The sequence below is a fragment of the Eriocheir sinensis genome, chromosome 7 (assembly GCF_024679095.1).
Source record: "Eriocheir sinensis breed Jianghai 21 chromosome 7, ASM2467909v1, whole genome shotgun sequence".
Taxonomy (NCBI): Eukaryota; Metazoa; Arthropoda; class Malacostraca; order Decapoda; family Varunidae; genus Eriocheir; species Eriocheir sinensis.
This window is the reverse complement of record NC_066515.1, coordinates 25,446,887-25,466,637: the sequence shown is the minus strand read 5'-3', so window position 1 is coordinate 25,466,637 and position 19,751 is coordinate 25,446,887. Positions and strand designations below refer to the sequence as shown.

The 19,751-nt window shown below is 42.7% G+C and overlaps 1 protein-coding gene across 1 annotated transcript; it reads right to left on the bottom strand.

Moving 5' to 3' along the window:
- Nucleotides 1-425: 425 nt before the first annotated feature.
- On the bottom strand, nucleotides 426-18,909 carry LOC126995165 (protein Skeletor, isoforms B/C-like). Its single transcript, XM_050854449.1, has 17 exons — nucleotides 18,766-18,909; nucleotides 14,165-14,232; nucleotides 13,562-13,710; nucleotides 12,590-12,698; nucleotides 11,878-12,016; nucleotides 11,658-11,757; nucleotides 10,313-10,487; nucleotides 8,497-8,602; nucleotides 6,999-7,135; nucleotides 5,964-6,099; nucleotides 5,116-5,225; nucleotides 4,866-4,951; nucleotides 4,300-4,403; nucleotides 3,522-3,668; nucleotides 2,836-2,943; nucleotides 2,039-2,149; nucleotides 426-1,655 (listed from the first exon to the last, which is right to left on the bottom strand). The coding sequence occupies exons 1-17, from the start codon at nucleotides 18,812-18,814 to the stop codon at nucleotides 1,417-1,419; spliced, it is 2,073 nt and encodes a 690-aa protein (XP_050710406.1). The 5' UTR covers nucleotides 18,815-18,909; the 3' UTR covers nucleotides 426-1,416.
- Between the last annotated feature and the right edge of the window lie 842 nt (nucleotides 18,910-19,751).

Genomic DNA, 19,751 nt, shown 5'->3' with positions numbered 1-19,751 from the left:
GAAGAACAGGGTAGTTAACGAGGTGATTAAGCAATACAGAACAAACTATATATGACATGAAAATGGGAAGGAAGAATCCATGTTAATCTTAAGCCGCGTTACAGTAAACAAATGACAATTACCTCGAAACTGCAGTGAAATCTCCGTCCAGTGCAGACACGAGAGAACTCAACACACAACCTTCCTCCATGACGGCAAGATAAATACTGACAGCTGCTGCTGAAGTGCTGATGATGGTGGCTGATGATGATAAGGCTTGATTGTATGTCTTTTTAACGGCTCACTAAGTTATTTAGAGAGAGAGAGAGAGAGAGAGAGAGAGAGAGAGAGAGAGAGAGAGAGAGAGAGAGAGAGAGAGAGAGAGAGAGAGAGAGAGAGAGAGAGAGAGAGAATAAGGTAAACTTGAATACAATAAAACTCGTGCGATATACTAAAACATTATTACGTAAACAAATGTACATGGTCTCATCGCTACACGTCATCACGCCGACTGAACACTCATAACTTATTCCTATGTACACGAACAAGGTCATGGAAGTGTGCATGGAAAAACAATAGACTCCTCCACACATCATCTATAATAAGTGCGAGTATAGACTGGGGCACGAGATAGAATTCTAGCGCCAAATATTAACACTCAGTCATCGTTTTCATCATAATCATCTATATACTTACATACGCTTCTTCATACATACGCATACACAGACACGCCAATGTAAACTCTAGTAGAGGGCCGGGGATAAACCTTTGTATAAACCCCTATTGGCTTGCTTATTGGCTTGCTTGACTTGGGTTTAATTCACTGGTTTATTTTATTTGACTTCACTTGTCTTTCTTTCTTTTCTTTTTTCTTTCCCTACCATTCCAGTTTTACAAGACGACTTCCTATTCTTCTTACTGTTCATATAAATCCTCCTCCTCTTAATCTTCCTTCTTTTCTTAATACTTGGGTTCAATTCATGGTTTTATTTGACTTAACTTTTCTCTTTCGTTTCTTCTTTCTAAATACTACCAATAAACATTTCTCTTCTTGTCTACATATAACTTAACTACCTTTCTCTTTATTTCTACTTATTATGGTGAGTTTTGGTGTTGATCTAAAAATACCGTTACAGTTGCTCATTGTCATTCACCATCCTCGGTACCTTCTCCATCTCTCTCTGTATATACCTATTTCTATGCTTCTCTTTCTCTTTATTATTCCTCTGTTGATATGTCCTTCCTCTTAACATATTTCTCTCTCACTCTCTCTATTGCATCCATTCATTTATTCTTCCTTATCTCTACTAATTACACCCACACGCTCACACCCACAGTAGCCATAGATCGACGATAAAGTACACTTGCTCATGTCGGGCGGGTACCTGCTGGCGATTACGAGTCCAACACATGATCAGGCCGCGGCGAATTACACATCTACACCACCAGCAGCACCAGCCACACCCCCGTCACCCACAGCATCATAGTGTACACCGACGACCAGTGCGACCCGTGCAGACCCGGACTACTGCTGGCGGCCGCCTCGAGGATCTTCTCCGTGTTGATCTCGTCCAGGATGTGCATCCGCCAGCCCATGTTCGGAGCGGTCCAGCTGTTGTAGTAGACGATGTCCGGCCACGACTTGTTGGGCGTGAATTCAAGGACCGCTGGCTTGCCTGAGGGGGGCGGGGGTGGGAGTGGGGGGAAATTAGATGATTTTTATACTTATTTTGGAAAGTAGAAGTATTTGTAGTGTCATCTTTTAGCTTCTTCCAGCCAGGGTACACTATAAGAAAGCTGCCTTACTTGAGAATAGAGAAATATATGATTGTTTTACTTAGAGTAGAAATATACGTATGATAATTTTACTTATACTAGTTTAGGTTCATAACAAGAAAGCCTACTTTGTCTGATGGTGAAATATATGATCGCTTTGCTTATACTTACGGGTAGAAATATATAAACTACCATCGTTTTACTTCTATTAGTCAAAGTAAACAACATAAAACTGCCTTGATCGAGGAGATACATATTAAAAAATCATTGCCATGTCACTCACCTTCGCCACACTCATGGTGCAGAAGGTTCCTGAAGTGCTCGAAGGTCGTGAACTCCACGTCCTTCCTTCTGTCCAAGTCCGGCGGGTGTTCCCACAGACACAGGCGGCCCGCTGAGGGAGGACGGAGAACAGTGACGACCGAGAGAAAGTGAACCAAGGAAACAAAGCAGAGAATGAGAAACAGAAGAATACAAAAGATAGTGAATAAAAGAAGTCCCGAAACGAGGTGATTAAAGAGAACTGAAAGGAAAGAGAAAGAAAGAAAGAGAAAAGTTTATCAGCAAAAGGATGAAAGAATGAAGCTGCTGGTTAACTCTTTGGACAGCATATGAAGGAGCTGAGTAGATAGTCTGCTGATAATGATGATGATGTTGTTCTCGAATTTAGCAGCAAAAAAGGATGAAAGAATGAAGCTGCTGGTTAACTCTTGCAGAAGGGATTTGGACAGCATGTGAAAGAGCTGGAGTAGATAGTCTTGTGTTACCCCCTGAGAGCTGATAATGATGATGATGTTCTCGAGTTTAGCAGCAAAAAAGGATGAAAGAATGAAGCTGCTGGTTAACTCTTGCAGAAGGGATTTGGACAGCATATGAAGGAACTGGAGTAGATAGTCTTGTGTTACCCCCTGAGAACTGATAATGATGATGATGATGTTTCAGGGGTTAATGAAGTAAAGAGAAGAAAAAGAAAAAAAAAATGCCAGTCGTTACGTCCTGTGATGGATAAATGAACAGGGTAAGGAGGAAGGGCAGAAACAGAGACAGAGAGAGAGAGAGAGCACCTGATGCCCGACTCACCTGCTGTTGGTCGCGAGTTGCCCCTCACTGAATACCCGATGCCCGCCAGCACTCGTACGTCCTTCTGCTCCTCCTCCGTGAGCTGTGAGTAGGCCCCGTGAGGCTCATCTGAGGGAGGGGGAGAGAGGTAATGACTAAGGGGATTCTTGATGTCTTTCTCCTCCTCCTTTAATTTTTCTTCTCAGTGCCTAAAGATATCCTCCACTTTCTCTACCTACTCTTCTTTTTTTTCCTCTTTCTCCTTTTCCCCCTTCTCCTCTTCTTTCTCCTTTCATGTCTTTTATTATGCCTACACATATCCTCCCTTCCTCTGCCTACTCTTTCTCCTTCTCCTTTCTCTGCCTACTGTTCTCTCTCTTTCTCTTTCTTTCATTTTCTTCTTAAAGTCTCCTGATATCCTCCACTTCCTCTGCCTACTTTTCCTTCTTCTCCTTCTCCTTTTCTTTCTCCTTTCATTTCTCTTTTTAATGCCTTTTTACACCCTCTACGTTCTCTCCCTATTCGTTATCTTTCTCCTCTGCCTACTCTTTCTTCTCCTACTCATATCTTATTACTTCTTTCGTATCCGTTTCTTAATACCCATAAACATCATTCTCTTCCTCTTCCTCTCTCCAGATTCAGACACAACAAACAAAAGATCCTCAGCGTAATGGTATCAGATCCCACGGAGGGGTGTTGAGGCCTACCTGTGATGATGAGCGGGTGGTAGCTCTTGGGGTCGTGGGGATTCGAACCACCCATCACCAGGAACCTGTACTTGGTGTTCCTCTTGATGTACAGGTCGGGCGATAGGAACCCATTGATGTACCAGGCCAGACCGCTCTCCGCATTCTCTGTTGGTGCCAGAAATCAGCGTAAGAAGTGGAATCGTAGAGAAGAAAAGAGAGAAACAGGTTGTCAACTATAGGATAAACTTTTGAATTATTCTCCAAGTCAGTTGAAGTCATTAGAAGTGAAAGTGTAACGAAAGAAAGAACACTCGTCTGACAAGCAAAAGTGTTGAAAGAATGAAGATGCTGGTTAACTTTTGCAGAAGGGATTTGGACAGCATACATAGGGGTGAGCTGGAGTAGATAGTCTTGTGTACCCCCTGAGAACTGATAATGATGATGATGATGTTTTTAAAGAGTTTATCAGCAAAAAGGATGAAAGAATAACGATGCAGATTAACTCTTGCAGAGGGGATTTGGACAGCATATGAAAGAGTGAGCTGGAGTGGAAAGTCTTGCGTCACCCCCTGAGAGCTGATGATGTTGATGTTTCAGGGGATAATGGAAAGAAAGAGAAGAAAAAGAAAGAAAGAATGAAGATGCTGGTTAACTCTTGCAGAAGGGATTTGGACAGCATATGAAAGAGTGAGCTGGGGTAGAAAGTCTTGCGTCAACCCCTGAGAGCTGATGATGTTGATGTTTCAGGGGATAATGAAGTAAAGAGAAAAAAAAAGAAAAATAAGCCAGTCCTTACGTCCTGTGATAGACTCGTAGCCCCGCGGCCCCCCGTCAGGACCAATCGTGGCGTTGAACTCCTTCGCCGCGGGGTCAGCGAGGTGAAAGCGCTTCCAACCTCTCCTGGAGGGGTAGAAAAATGACACTCGGTTAATCTTGTCTGTCTCTGTTTGTCTGTCTGTCTGTCTGTTTCTTAGTCTCATTTAGGTTTGTCTGTCTTTTTGTCTGTCTGTCTGTCTGCTACCCTCATTTAGTTTTGTCTGTCTTTTTGTCCGTCTGTCTGTCTGTCTGTCTTTGTTAGTTTTTCCTTCTTCGTCTTTCTCTCTCTTGAAAATTATATATAAATGGTTTAAGATGCAATATAGGATACCTCTCTCTCTCTCTCTCTCTCTCTCTCTCTCTCTCTCTCTCTCAAGGAAAAAAGTAATAAAAAAGCAAGGGAAAGTACAAAAAAACATTCCTCTTCCTTCTCCTCCTCTTTTCTCTCTCTACGACTACAAACATACATTGCTCTTCCTCCTCTCTCTCTCTCTCTCTCTCTCTCTCTCTCTCTCTCTCTCTCTCTCTCTCTCTCAGGCTACTCACAGCTTTGGCTTCTCCTCTCGAGCCCTGGTGAACGCGAAGCATTTCCTCTCCGTGGCCTTCCTTGTGAACTCGATGGGCTGCTTGTACTGAAGAGGGAAGGGGAACTATACTGATGTTGATGTACCTTACAAAAACTTAATGAAACTGAGGTGACAACGGGCTGCTTGTGCTGTATGGGTGGAAAGGGAAACTATATGAAACTGAGGCATCTTACATGAAACTAAAGTGACTGCTTGTTGTCTCCTCTTACCTTGGACCAGGCGTAGTGCATAGTGGGTTCGCGGTTATGGTCCAGATGTCCCATGGCCCAGATGATCATGGCCTCCCCCTTGTCAGGGTACGGTATGTCTCCAGGGTCAGCTACGGACACAAGGATACATTACTATAACACATCATGGCGGTACAGAGGAAGAATGTAGAGACAGACGTAGAGAGAGGAAGAGTAGAGAGAGAAAAAGAAGCAGAGATATAAGGCAGTGAATGAGAAAGAGAAGTACTATAAGACATACGAACATATGAACATACGAACGGAAGTAAAGAGAAAAAGAGAATAGAGAGAGAAAAAAGCAGAGATATAAGGCAGAGAATGAGAGAAAGAGAAAAATACTGAATTAAGATAGTGAATAATGAAAAGTATTATAAGACATACGAACACACGAACATACAAACAGAAGGAGAGAGAGAGAGAGAGAGAGAGAGAGAGAGAGAGAGAAGCACAGGACTAAGGTAGCGAGTGAGAGAGAAAAAAAAAAAAAAAAAAAACTGAAGATCGTGAATAGCAAGACGTTCAAAGACAAGGTACAGAAGGAAAACAGATTAGAAAGGAAGGAGATAAAAAAGTATGCAAGAAAGAAGACAATGAAAGAAATTAGAGGGAAGGAGGAAGAAAAAGAAGATAAAGAAGGAAGGAGGAAAGCGACATCAACAGGGAGAGAACAACATTGATACAAGACAAAGACAGGTACAAAACAGGACACAAACATACGAGGAGGATAAAGAAGGAGATAAAGAATTAAGGAAAGAGGAAACCGACATGAACAGAGAGAGAACAACACTGATACAAGACAGAGACAGGTACAAAACAGGACACAAACATACGCGTCCCCAGTCGACGTCTGAAGGTAAAGATGTTGAGTCCATTTTCCCTCTTGCTGCTGAACTCTTGGTAATCCTGTTTGTTGTCCACCTTCTCGTCATCACACACGCCCTTATGTTGTTCTAGTAGCTTGGTGCACTGGGGGGAAAGGGAGGAGAGGAGGTTATGAGGGAGAGAAAGGGAGGGAAGGAAAGGAGAGCTGTTTTGGTAGCTTGGTGCACTGGGGAGGGAGGAGAGGAGGTTATGAGGGTGAGAAAGGGAGGGAAGGAAAGATGTTTTGGTAGCTCGGTGGATTGGGGGAGGGAGAAGAGAGGGTTATGAGGGAGAGAAAGGGAAGTAAGGGAGAGCTATTTTAGTAGTTAAGTGCATTAGAAAGAAGGAGAGATAAGTTTCTGGGGAGGGAGTGAAGGAAAGGAAGGGAGAGATTGCCAGGGGACGAGATGGGGAGAGAAAAAGGAGAAAGATTAAGGGTGGGAGGAATGAAGGTGACAGGAAGAGGAAGGGGGTATAGGGAGGAAGGGAGGGAAGATAAAAGTTTGGAGGGAATGAAGGAAGGAAGGAGAGATTGCCAGGGGACGAGATGGAGAGAAAAGGAGAAAGATGAAGGGTGGGAGGAATGAAGGACAGGAAGAGGAAGGGGGTCTAGGGAGGAAGGGAGGGCGAGATAAGTTTTGGGGGAGGGAGAGAAGAAAAGGAAGCGAGAGATTGCCAGGGGACGAGATGGGGAGAGAAAAAGGAGAAAGATTAAGGGTGGGAGGAATGAAGGTAACAGGGAGAGGAAGGAGGAAGAGGGAAAAAGGGAAGCGACACACACACACACACACACACACACACACACACACACACACACACACACACACACACAAGACAGAATGCAAGTTATGACATACAGGTAAAAAGTAACACAGGTAAGGAGACATACAGGTAAGAATACAGGTAAAGACACGTAGATAAGGATGCAAGTCAGGGCCCGTACAGGCATGTATGAGGACAGATTGACACATAGAGGTAAGGTCACAGGTCAGGTCACCACGCACCGGCATATAGGAGGAGAGGTTGTAGTCCCGGAGGCTGCCCAGGTAGCCATCCATGTGAACAACCGCCACATCACCGCCATCCATTTTAGGCTCCGTCGGCGACCCGCTCATTCCGAAGGCCATGTAGTCGTCCTCACCTGTCGGGGACGCATATGACTTACACACCTGGACACACACACACACACACACACACACACACACACACACACACACAAAAAAAAAAAAAAAAAAAGTTAGATGAAGTTAGATAGTTATGAAAAAAGGACAACACAGGCCTAATTAAAATTCTGTTTACTGGAACTAGGTTAACACACACACACACACACACACACACACACACACACACACACACACACACACATACACACACACAAAGTCAGATGAAGTTAGATAGAAAGAGTTATGAAAAAAGGACAACACAGGCCTAATTAAAATTATGTTTACTGGAACTAGGTTAACACACACACACACACACACACACACACACACACACACACACACACACAAAGTCAGATGAAGTTAGATAGAAAGAGTTATGAAAAAAGGACTACCCAGGCCTAATTAAAATTCTGTATACTGGAACTAGGTTAACACACACACACACACACACACACACACACACACAAAGTCAGATGAAGTTAGATAGAAAGAGTTATGAAAAAAGGACTACACAGGTCTAATTAAAATTCTGTATACTGGAACTAGGTTAACACACACACACACACACACACACACACACACACACACACACACACACACACACACAAAGTCAGATGAAGTTAGATAGAAAGAGTTATGAAAAAAGGACTACCCAGGCCTAATTAAAATTCTGTATACTGGAACTAGGTTAACACACACACACACACACACACACACACACACACACACACAAAGTCAGATGAAGTTAGATAGAAAGAGTTATGAAAAAAGGACTACCCAGGCCTAATTAAAATTCTGTATACTGGAACTAGGTTAACACACACACACACACACACACACACACACACACAAAGTCAGATGAAGTTAGATAGAAAGAGTTATGAAAAAAGGACTACACAGGTCTAATTAAAATTCTGTATACTGGAACTAGGTTAACACACACACACACACACACACACACACACACACACACACACACAAAGTCAGATGAAGTTAGATAGAAAGAGTTATGAAAAAAGGACTACACAGGTCTAATTAAAATTCTGTATACTGGAACTAGGTTAACACACACACACACACACACACACACACACAAAGTTAGATGAAGTTAGATAGAAAGAGTTATGAAAAAAGGACTACACAGGCCTAATTAAAATTCTGTTTACTGGAACTAGGTTAACACACACACACACACACACGCACACACACACACAAGACTGACTTAATCCTGCAAAACTCCACCACACACACAAGTTACACAACCTTCACCACCACAATCCAACACTCATCACCAAACTCACCACACCTCACCACCACCACCACGTCACCAGTCACTCACCCACTTGTCCGGCGAGCTCCACGGTGATCTGGTCAGCATAAACATCCCAGGACACCATCATATCCCTGTGGAGTTGCTCGCAGTTTGGCATGGCGTTGGTGTGAGGCTGAGGAGGAGGAGAGAGAGGGAGTATTGGGATGTATTTGCTCAGAGGGAAAGGAAACTAATCACGGTGAGCCTGAATGATACAGTGGAAGAAGTTACTGATGAGAAGGAGAGAGAGAATAATTTGTGTCGACGTATTTGCTCAGATAGAAAGAAAACTAATCATGGTAAGAGGCTGAATGATAAAATGGAAGAAGTTACTGATGAGAAGGAGAGAGAGAGTAATTTGTGTCGACGTATTTGCTCAGATAGAAAGGAAACTAATCATGGTAAGAGGTTGCATGATAGAATGGAAGAAGTTACTGATGAGGAGAGAGAGAATAATTTGTCTCGACGTTTTGCTCAAAGGGAAAGGAAACTAATCACGGTGAGCCTGAATGATATAGTGGAAGAAGTTACTGATGAGAAGGAGATATATAATAATTTGTGTCGACATATTTGCTCTGATAGAAAGAAAACTAATCATGGTAAGAGGTTGAATGATAGAATGGAAGAAGTTACTGATGAGGAGAGAGAGAATAATTTGTGTCGACGTATTTACTCAGATAGAAAGGAAACTAATCATGGTAAGAGGCTGAATGATAGAATGAAAGAAGTTACTGATGAGGAGAGAGAGAATAATTTGTGTCGATGTATTTACTCAGAGGGAAAGAAAACTAATCATGGTAAGAGGCTGAATGATATAATGAAAGAAGTTACTGATGAGAAGGAGAGATATAATAATTTGTGTCGACGTATTTGCTCTGATAGAAAGAAAACTAATCATGGTAAGAGGCTGAATGATAGAATGAAAGAAGTTACTGATGAGAAGGAGAGAGAGAGTAATCTGTCTCGACGTTTTGCTCAAAGGGAAAGAAAACTAATCACGGTGAGCCTGAATGATATAGTGGAAGAAGTTACTGATGAGAAGGAGAGAGAGAGTAATTTGTCTCGACGTATTTGCTCAGAGGGAAAGAAAACTAATCATGGTAAGAGGCTGAATGATATAATGGAAGAAGTTACTGATGAGAAGGAGAGAGAGAGTAATTTGTCTCGACGTATTTGCTCAGAGGGAAAGAAAACTAATCATGGTGAGAGACTGAATGATATAATGAAAGAAGTTACTGATGAGAAGGAGAGAGAGAATAATTTGTTTTGACGTATTTACTCAGATAGAAAGGAAACTAATCATGGTACTTAAGAGACTGACTGGTATAATGGACAAACTTACTCTCCTGTAACCAAGTATAACCTTAAGACCACATGGGAATAAGTTACTGATGAGAAGGAGAGAGAGAATAATTTGTGTCGACTTATTTGCTCCGATAGAAAGAAAACTAGTCATGGTACTTAAGAGACTGACTGGTATAAAGGACATAATTTCTCTCCTGTAACCAAGTATAACCTTACGACAACATGGGATTGAGGTCTATTTATCCTCCTTTCTACTCACTGTGATTTTAACGAGGCATCAACATAACTTCCCTTCTCTTTTTAACCCCTAGACAACATAGCACAGGTCTATTTATCCTCCTTTCTACTCACTATGATTTCAACGAGGCATCAAAATAACTTCCCTTCTCTTTTTAACCCCTAGACAACATAGCACAGGTCTATTTATCCTCCTTTCTACTCACTATGATTTCGACGAGGCATCAAAATAACTTCCCTACCACCCTTTTTAACCCTTAGACAACATAGCACAGGTCTTTTTATCCTCCTTTCTACTCACTATGATTTCGACGAGCGAGGGCGGCACGTTCAGCTCCTCCGGGATGATGATGGAGCCGAGCACTCTGTCTTCGGTGATGTCGTAAATGGCCAGCCAGTCCACGGTGAAGACGGTGAGATCTCCCGGCAGCTCTAAGGTGATGGTCTTTTTCCTGTACTTCTGAAGCGGCGTCATGCTGGGTGTAGGGGAAGGAGAGACCGGTGGCTTGTTAGAAGAGAATGAAAGGGCTATGGAACGTACTGAAGGATGAAGAACGAGTATTTTCTCTTGTTCATCTCTTTAGTGTTAGTGGTGACTGGTACAGAGGAGGAGGAAGGGATGCATACCTTTGTTTTGCTTGGTTTTGTTGAATAGAATGACAGTGAGGAACTAGAGGACTATATGTTAATGGAATGTAAGAAGAGAGTTAGAGCTAGGATAGAAGGAGGGAAGAGAGAATGGAATGTAAGAATAGAGTTAGAGGTAAGATAGAAAGAGGGAAGAGAGAATAAGCAGTAGTAAAGAGGAGAAGAGGAAGAGAAGGAGGGAGTGGGAGGGAAGGAAGGGAAAGAGAAAGCATAGAAGGAAGGAGGAAAGGAGAAGAATGAGAGTAAAGAGAGGGGATGAAGGATAGAAGGAAGGAGAAAGGGAGAAGAATGAGAGTAAAGAGAAGGGAAAGAGAATGAATGGAAGGAAGGAGGAAAGGGAGAAGAATGAGAGTAAAGAGAAGGGAAAGAGAATGAATGGAAGGAAGGAGGAAAGGGAGAAGAATGAGAGTAAAGAGAAGGGAAAGAGAATGAATGGAAGGAAGGAGAAGAGGAAAAGAATGAGAGTACAGAGAAGGGAAAGAGAATGAATGGAAGGAAGGAGGAAAGGGAAAAGAATGAGAGTACAGAGAAGGAAAAGAGAATGAACTGTAAAGGAAAAACGGAAAAGGAATGAACCAAATTTTGCACTACTAGAGAATGGGAAACTGGACAAAGAGAAACTGAGAAAAAGAGGCAAAGGAAAAAGACTCATAACAAAGACTAACTATCCATAAAAAGAGATAAAGAAGAAGAATATGATGTAAAATAAGGAGAGAACCAATTTGTGCACTTACTAGAGAATGGGAAGTTGGGCAAATAAGAGAAACAGGGAATAAGAAGCAAAAGAAGAAGGCTCATAGCAAAGAAGGAAGGAGGATGAAGGAATACACAAAACGCAAAGAAAACGAAGATGAAAGACACACACACACACACAGCTGATAAAAGCGGACACAGAGGAAGTGAAGAAAACAAACGTACAATTTCCCCACCATAAAAAAAAAGAGAAAATGGGGAGAATATGAAGTAAAATAAGGAGACGATTAATAAGGGCAACTCACTATCCATGTTCATCCGGGATTTTGTTCCCCTTGGAGTGTGGCTGCGGCCCAACACCCACCCAGAAATGGACATCAGTGCCGCGACCATTGTACGAGAAGTCTGGAAAGGGAGATATAGTTGAGGATGATGATGATGATGTGGCTGGGATTCGAATGCAGGACTGCGGTTTCGTAGCTAGTCACGCTAACCACACACACACACACACACACACACACACACCTTCAATCACGATGGTCTTGGAGTCGGCAATCACCACGCCGCCACTCTGCACCTCCTTGGTCTTGGATGAAAGCTTGTTGAGCACGATCTTCTGCGGTGGTTCGAACCCCTCGGGGATGTAGATGTCGCCGAAGGGTTCCTGAGAGAGAAGAGAGAGGAGAGAGAGAGGATTCGGTATATCAACATCCATTTCAACTCAAGGCCATTGGTACACAGAAAGGGGCCATTGATACACAGAAAAGGGACCATTGATACACAGAAAAGGGGCCATTGATACAGAGAAGGGACCATTGATACACAGAGAAGGGGCCATTGATACACAGAGAAGGGGCCATTGATACACAGAAAGGGACCATTGATACACAGAAAAGGGCCATTGATACAGAGAAGGGACCATTGATACACAGAGAAGGGGCCATTGATACACAGAGAAGGGGCCATTGATACACAGAAAGGGACCATTGATACACAGAAAGGACCATTGATACACAGAAAGGGACCATTGATACACAGAAAAGGGCCATTGATACACAGAAAGGGGCCATTGATACACAGAAAGGGGCCATTGATACAGAGAAGGGGCCATTGATACACAGAAAAGGGACCATTGATACACAGAAAGGGACCATTGATACACAGAAAAGGGCCATTGATACACAGAAATGGGCTAAAATACACAAAGATGGGCCATGGGTACAGAAATAGGTCTTACCAGTCTGCTGAGGTCATAAATAGCCAGCCACTTTATTTCCGTGATGGTTTTCTGGTCAGGAAGGGTCAGTGTGATGTCCTTGTTGAGATACCGGTCGAGAACGTTGGTCCTGCCAGGGTGAAAGAGAGAGAAGGTTGAGAGGAACGTTTTATGATAAGTAGCGGTATAAAACGTTGGTACTGGAGGGGTGAAAGGGAACGAGAGGGTAAGATGAACGTTTAAGAGTTAGTAGTGGTAGAAAACGTTGGTACTGGAGGGGTGAAAGAGAACGAGAGGGTAAGATGAACGTTTAAGAGTTAGTAGTGGTAGAAAACGTTGGTACTGAAGGGGTGAAAGAGAACGAGAGGGTCAGATGAACGTTTAAGAATTAGTAGCGGTGGGAAACGTTGGTACTGGAGGGGTGAAAGAGAACGAGAGGGTCAGATGAACGTTTAAGAGTTAGTAGTGGTAGAAAACGTTGGTACTGGAGGGGTGAAAGAGAACGAGAGGGTCAGATGAACGTTTAAGAGTTAGTAGTGGTATAAAACGTTGGTACTGGAGGGGTGAAAGAGAACGAGAGGGTAAAATGAACGTTTAAGAGTTAGTAGTGGTAGAAAACGTTGGTACTGGAGGGGTGAGAGAGAACGAGAGGGTAAAATGAACGTTTAAGAGTTAGTAGTGGTAGAAAACGTTGGTACTGGAGGGGTGAAAGAGAACGAGAGGGTCAGATGAACGTTTAAGAATTAGTAGCGGTGGGAAACGTTGGTACTGAAGGGGTGAAAGAGAGAGAAGGTAAGATGAACGTTTAATAGTTGGTAGCGGTGAAAAACGTTGGTACTGGAGGGGTGAGAGAGAGAGAAAGTCGAGAGAAACGTTTTATGATAAGCAGCGGTATAAAACGTTGGTACTGCAAGGATAAAAGAAAACGTGAGGGTAAGAATAACGTTGAATAGTTTGTGGCGGTAGAAAACGTCCACACACACACACACTCACCTGCCTAGCTCGTTTGGCACAATGAAGCCCTGGGGTCCTGGGCGGGGGCGTGACCCTGCCCAGAAGAAGGTGTCTCCGCCGTTACCATCGTACATAAAGTTCTTGATAAGCAGAGTCGTCTCGTCCACCGCGTACACGTCACCGCCCACCTGTCGACACGCACACAGGTAAATACAGGCGGATAGGTTGACAGGTAAAGGTTTGTAACTAGGTTGACTTTGATATGATTGCTCTCTCTCTCTCTCTCTGGGATACTAGGAAAAGATTACCTCAGCAGATGTCTCTTTTTTTCCTTCAGTTAACTCTCTCCATTCTTACGCACGCCAGTTCCTTTCTTCTCCTTTTCTTCTCTCCTTCTCTCTATTCTTTCACCCTGTTCTCTCTTGCATACTATAGTTTCCTCATTCTTTCATTCTCTCTATCTCTGTTTCTCTATTCTATCTCTCTATGTCTCCTCTTTCTATCATTCCCCGTCGCTCGCATCATCAACTGTACTCACGCATTCCTTCTTTATCCGTTCTCTCCTTTTCATTCTCTTCATACTCAGTGACTTTACCATACCCAGAGAGAGAGAGAGAGAGGGGGAGAGAGAGAGAGGAGTACCTGGTGGTGGTAGCTGTTCATCTCTCCAATCTTCTTGCCTACATAACCGTCGCTGGCCGAGCACACACCTGTTGAGAGAAGGTAATTAAGTGTCATTCACCTGGTGGTTGGCTCTCTGAAAACAACGACAACAATAACAACAACAGTATTAAAAAGAAGAAAGGGGATGATGAAGAAGAAAGAAAAGGAATAGAAGTAGTGGAAGGAAGGAAGGAAGGAAGGGAGGAAGGAAGGAAGGAAGGAAGGGTGGAAGGAAGGGAGGAAGGAAAGGAGGAAGAAAAGAAAGACAAAAAAGAAGGAAGAAAGGAAAGAAAAAGAAGAAAAAGAAGAAGGAAAAGGAAAGGAGAAAGAAAAAGAAGAAGAAGACGAAGAAGAAGGAAAGAAGAGGAAGAAAAAGAAGAAGAAGAAGAAGACAAAGAAGAAACCGAAGAAGAAAAGAAGAAAAAAGAAGAAAAAGAAGAAAATATATTACTTAAACCATACAAACTTACGCTAAACACATTCTACACTCCAACACGAATCATTAACATAGGCTTGAATTCCTTTAAAGAGAATTCAAACACAAGCTCACACAGTATAAAGGATTCACACTGATTCTCTTGTTCCTTCTTTCGTAACATTACATTTTTTTACAGTTTCAGATGACTCATCACATCATAGGCTTGAGTGCAGACAAAGAGAGTTCAATCCCACTAACATGACTTTTAAGAGATTCTGAACCCATTCTTGTATTCTTCAGGACACCTTGGATTCCCTTCTTCCTTTCTTCCTTCTATTCTCTCTCTCTCTCTCTCTCTCTCTCTCTCTCCTTCCCTTTCTCTTCTTCTTCTCTCTATCTCTCCCATTCCCTTCTTCATTCCTTCCTCCTCCTTCTCTTCCTTCTCCTCCTTCTTCCCCTCTCTCTCCCCTTCCCTTCCCTTCCTCCTCTTACCGCCCCCCCCTCTCTCTCTCTCTCTCTCCCCGTCCAGCCAGCCTCGACTCCACCCAAACGGTATATACAAAGGCGAAGGAGTCATAATCTATTTAAGGACTTTCAACTTTATCGCCAACGGGTCTGTGGGTTACCTTCCTCTTACTGCCAAGGAGACCAACTCTATCTGGTGAGGTGAAGGAGGAGGAGGAGGAGGAGGGAGAAGGGTGGAGAGAAGAGAGGGGATGGAAGGAAAGGGGAGAGAAGAGAAGGAATGAATGCTGGAGAGGAGGAAATTGAAGGAGGATGAGGAGAAAGAAAATGGGAAGAAAAGGGAAGGAATGGAAGGAGAGAGAAAGAATGGGAAAAGGATGAAGGAATGGGAGAGGAGAAGGAAATGGAGGAAGAAAGGAAGGAAGAAGGGAAGGAAAAGATGAAGAAATGGAGATAGGAGAATGGAAGAGGGAAGGGAAGAAAGAAAGGAAGGAAGGAAGGAAGGAAGGAGGGAAGGAAGGAAGGAAGGAGAGAGAGAGGGTAAGAAAGAGTGAAGAAATAAAGGGAAGATAACTGTAATATGGAGGAGAGAGAGAGAGAGAGAGAGAGAGAGAGAGAGAGAGAGAGAGAGAGAGAGAGAGAGAGAGAGAGAGAGAGAGAGAGAGAGAGAGTAGGAGGAGGAGGCAAGCGAAGGATATTGGCTCACTTCCTACTTCCTATAAATCACAAGAAGAAGAAGAAGAAGAAGAAGAAGAAGAAAGGAGAAAGTGGAATGCAAAAACTATTCAAATCATCATCATTATATATTTAAAAGAAGAAACAAAAGAAAAATAAGAGAAAAACGAAGAGGAAGAAGAAGGAAAGAGAAGAGAATATGGAATGCTAGACTATGCAAAGAAGAAGAAGAAGAAGAAGAAGAAGAAGAAGAAGAACAAGAAGTAGACAAAATAGAAATCCTAGGCTACGGAAATCATAACAAACACATTTTAAAAGAACAACGAAAACGCGAAGAAGAAAAGAAAGCATTGGAACAAGAAAACATGGACTGCTAGGCTACACAAAACCACAAACACACACACACACACACACACCTAACTAACCTCAAATCAACAGAGAGAGAGAGAGAGAGAGAGAGAGAGAGAGAGAGAGAGAGAGAGAGAGAGAGAAAAAAACATACCCAAGGCCACTTTTTATCCATTTACGACTAGCCTAACCGGGCCACATACCACATACCACTTGCTAGAGATTGATAGATGTGGAGTGACTATGATAGGCTAGGAGAGTTAGGAAATAGGTCAGGGGAATGGATTGGAAATAGAGATGGGGACTTGGTGATTGAGGAATTGATGGGGTTTGATTTTGCGTGTTGTGATGTTAGATTTTAAAGTGTTTTGATGATTTCGTTTTATATTCCTCCTTCTTCTTCTTCTTCTTCTTCTTCTTCTTCTTCTTTATCGTATTTCTCGTTCACCTTCTGCTCTGTCTCCTTCTCCTTTTCTTTGTTCTCCCTGTTCGATAGTTTCTTACATTTCCTCCTCCTCCTCCTCCTTTTTCTTCCCTCTTCTCTTTCTATTCTTCTCTTTCCTTTTGTTCTTCTTCCTCCTCTTCCTCGTCTTCGTTTTCATTCCTTCGTCTTTCCTCCTCCTCCCCCTCTTCTTCTTTCTCTTCGTTTTTCTCTCCCTCCTCCTCCTCCTCCTCCTGTATCTCTCTCATTTGTATTCACAGCAAAAATTCAATTACCGAGAGAGAGAGAGAGAGAGAGAGAGAGAGAGAGAGAGAGAGAGAGAGAGAGAGATGAAACACGCATAGCCTACACTTCAAAATGCCAGCGCGGAACAGTGCAGCTAAACGGCCTTGTAGGAAGACTGCATTCGATCAACACAAACAAAACCTTTCCAGTCTACGTTATCCATTGACTACGCTCGCTTAATCACCTTCACGTAGCTTCATTAACGTTATTTCAACACCTGGGGGCTCCTTGATTGCTTACCTGTCTCGCCTGTAAGTCTTACCTCACCTCTCCGTTCAGGTTTCGTTAAAGGTTGCGATCAGTATATGCCAAGGTAATATTGTGACCCCGTTTTCTTTAAGGGATTTGTATGTATAAGTTAGCGGTTTCCTCTTCTGTTTAGCTTCTCTTATTTGGTTTTCGTCATTCATTCTTTGTTTTTGTTATTTGTTACTTCTGTTTTACTTGTTTTTTATTGTTTTTCCTACTCCTCCTTCTCCTCGACTTTGTGCTTCGTTCTTCGTTTCCTCCTCCTCCTCTAATACGTTCTTTATATTCTTCTTCTCCTCCTTCTTCTCCTCCTCCTCCTCCTCCTCTTTCCTCTAGTCATCTTCATCTTACTCACCACTAACTCCTCCTCCTCCTCCTCTTCCCGTTCTTCCTATTCTTCTCCTCCTCCTCCTCCTCCTCTTCCCGTTATTCCTATTCTTCTTCTCCTCCTCCTCCTCCTCCTCTTTCCTCTAGTCACCCTCATCTTACTCACCACTAACTCCTCCTCCTCCTCCTCCTCCTCCTCTTCCCGTTCTTCCTATTCTCCTCCTCCTCCTCCTCCTTCACCTCGTCCTTTCATTATAATCTAGGATATGTGTAATCAGATACAAATTAACAATGTAATCGAACACCAAATGATGGGATTGGATCTCTCTTTTTTGCATCTGTTAGTGTTTAAAGGGATTGGAAACTACTGTACGAGGAGAAAAGGTTTGATGAATGATGAAAATGATAATAACAACAATAAAAAGAAGAAAAAGAATGCAAATAATAAGAACATAAGAACATAAGAACCTTAGCTCCCGTAAGTAGAATAAGACGAAGAAGAATAGGAGGAAAAATTTGACGGAAAGAGAGGAATTTGTAATGTCCACGAGAGAGAGAGAGAGAGAGAGAGAGAAATAACAACTTTCTCCGCTCTGTCCAGTCACTCGTCTCGTGTCTCCTCTCTCTCTCTCTCTCTCTCTCTCTCTCTCTCTCTCTCTCTCTCTCTCTCTCTCTCTCTCTCTCTCTCTCTCTCTCTCTCTCTCTCTGGGTAACAAACACAGGGAGAGAGAGAGAGAGAGAGAGAGAGAGAGAGAGAGAGAGAGAGAGAGAGAGAGAGAGAGAGAGAGAGAGAGAGAGAGAGAGAGAGAGAGAGAGAGAGAGAGAGAATAACGGAATTTTAAGCTTATCTTACACGCTAGAATCATTACCCCAGAGAGAGAGAGAGAGAGAGAGAGAGAGAGAGAGAGAGAGAGAGAGAGAGAGAGAGAGAGAGAGAGAGAGACGAAATATTTCCCTCTCTCTCTCTCTCTCTCTCTCTCTCTCTCTCTCTCCCTCCACACACACACACACACACACACACACACACACGCGCACATAAAATCGAATTCCCGAGACAAATATCATGAGCCAAGGACAGTTATGAACCGGAAATGAGACACACACAAACACACACACACACACACACACATTCTCCCTACCTGAATCATGCCCATACCCCATACCCCCATTTCCAAACACACACATACACACGTACACACACATACACCCACATACCACACCAACACGCACACAAACTCACATACCAAAGAAAAACTAGCAGGTGAATTGAATGAAATAGAAAGTGATCCAAGCTGGCAAGAGGGAGACTAAGTGGATTTCCTTTAAGTTCCACAGGTAAATACGATTTTTTTTGTGGCTTTTAGAACTTACCGAGGCACCAGGTGAACGCTAGCACCCACACGCATCTCGCTAACGCCATCTTCAACCTATAATAAGACACTAGACATGTTTTCTTCGATGTCTGAGGTGCTGGAGAGAGACAACATACACCCGCTCTCAGTCACAGCCAAGGAAACACTGAAGGAGGTAGGTAGAGGTGGGATGGGGGGAGCAGGTGACGTAAGATTCCAGCGTGGACTCAAGTAGATGAAGAAAAGAAGAAGGTAAAGAAAACGGCTTGAGAGTTGGGTATCCTTACTTAAGAGTGTAAATAAGTATAGAGGTAAACAGATAGAGAAGTAAAGGGGAGGAGAGGATATAGAGAAGGAGGTTAAGATAAGAAAGATTAATCATGGAGTCAAATTAATGGGAGAATAAGTTAAAAGAAAACGAATTGAGAGTTGGGTATCCTGGCGTATGAGAATTTATTGGGGTTGAAAATAGATATAGAGATAAATAGATTGAGAGGCAAAGAGGAGTAGAGGAGATAATATAAGAGGAGGTTGAAATGAGGAAGATTAATCGTGGACTCAAATAAATTAATGAAAAAGAATAAGACTAAGAAAACGGGTTGCGAGTTGGGCATTTTCACGGAGACGAATGTATTATGGGTGTGAATAAATACATACATACATAAACAACATAATAACTAACTGAGTGAATAAATGAATAAATAAATGAAGCTGAAGGATGAAGAGGAGGTGACTGAGAAACTGACCTACAAAAAATGACAATCGTGGACTCAAGTAAATTTGGAATCGATTGAGAAAAAGTACTGAGGGTTGGGTATCCTTGCCTAAACACTATTTTGGGTGTATATGTAAATACGAACACACAGGACATTGACTTTGAAATGTACTCCACTGTGAAAGAAATGAGAGAAAATTGTACGTTACTGAAAACTGAATAACTGAAAAAATATGAACTAATTGAAATACACGAATTCTTGCTATAAACAGTATCTCCATTTTTCTTGA

Bases quoted from the DNA above. Each gene is read 5' to 3' on its own strand.
- LOC126995165 (XM_050854449.1), bottom strand. From the start codon at position 18,814: ATGGCGTTAGCGAGATGCGTGTGGGTGCTAGCGTTCACCTGGTGCCTC. The intron at 7,136-8,496 runs GTGAGTGACTGG...CGTCCCCGACAG, and splicing joins GGAGCTCGCCGGACAAGTGG to GTGAGGACGACTACATGGCC. The intron at 2,944-3,521 runs GTAGGCCTCAAC...CCCCTCCCTCAG, and splicing joins CCACCCGCTCATCATCACAG to ATGAGCCTCACGGGGCCTAC.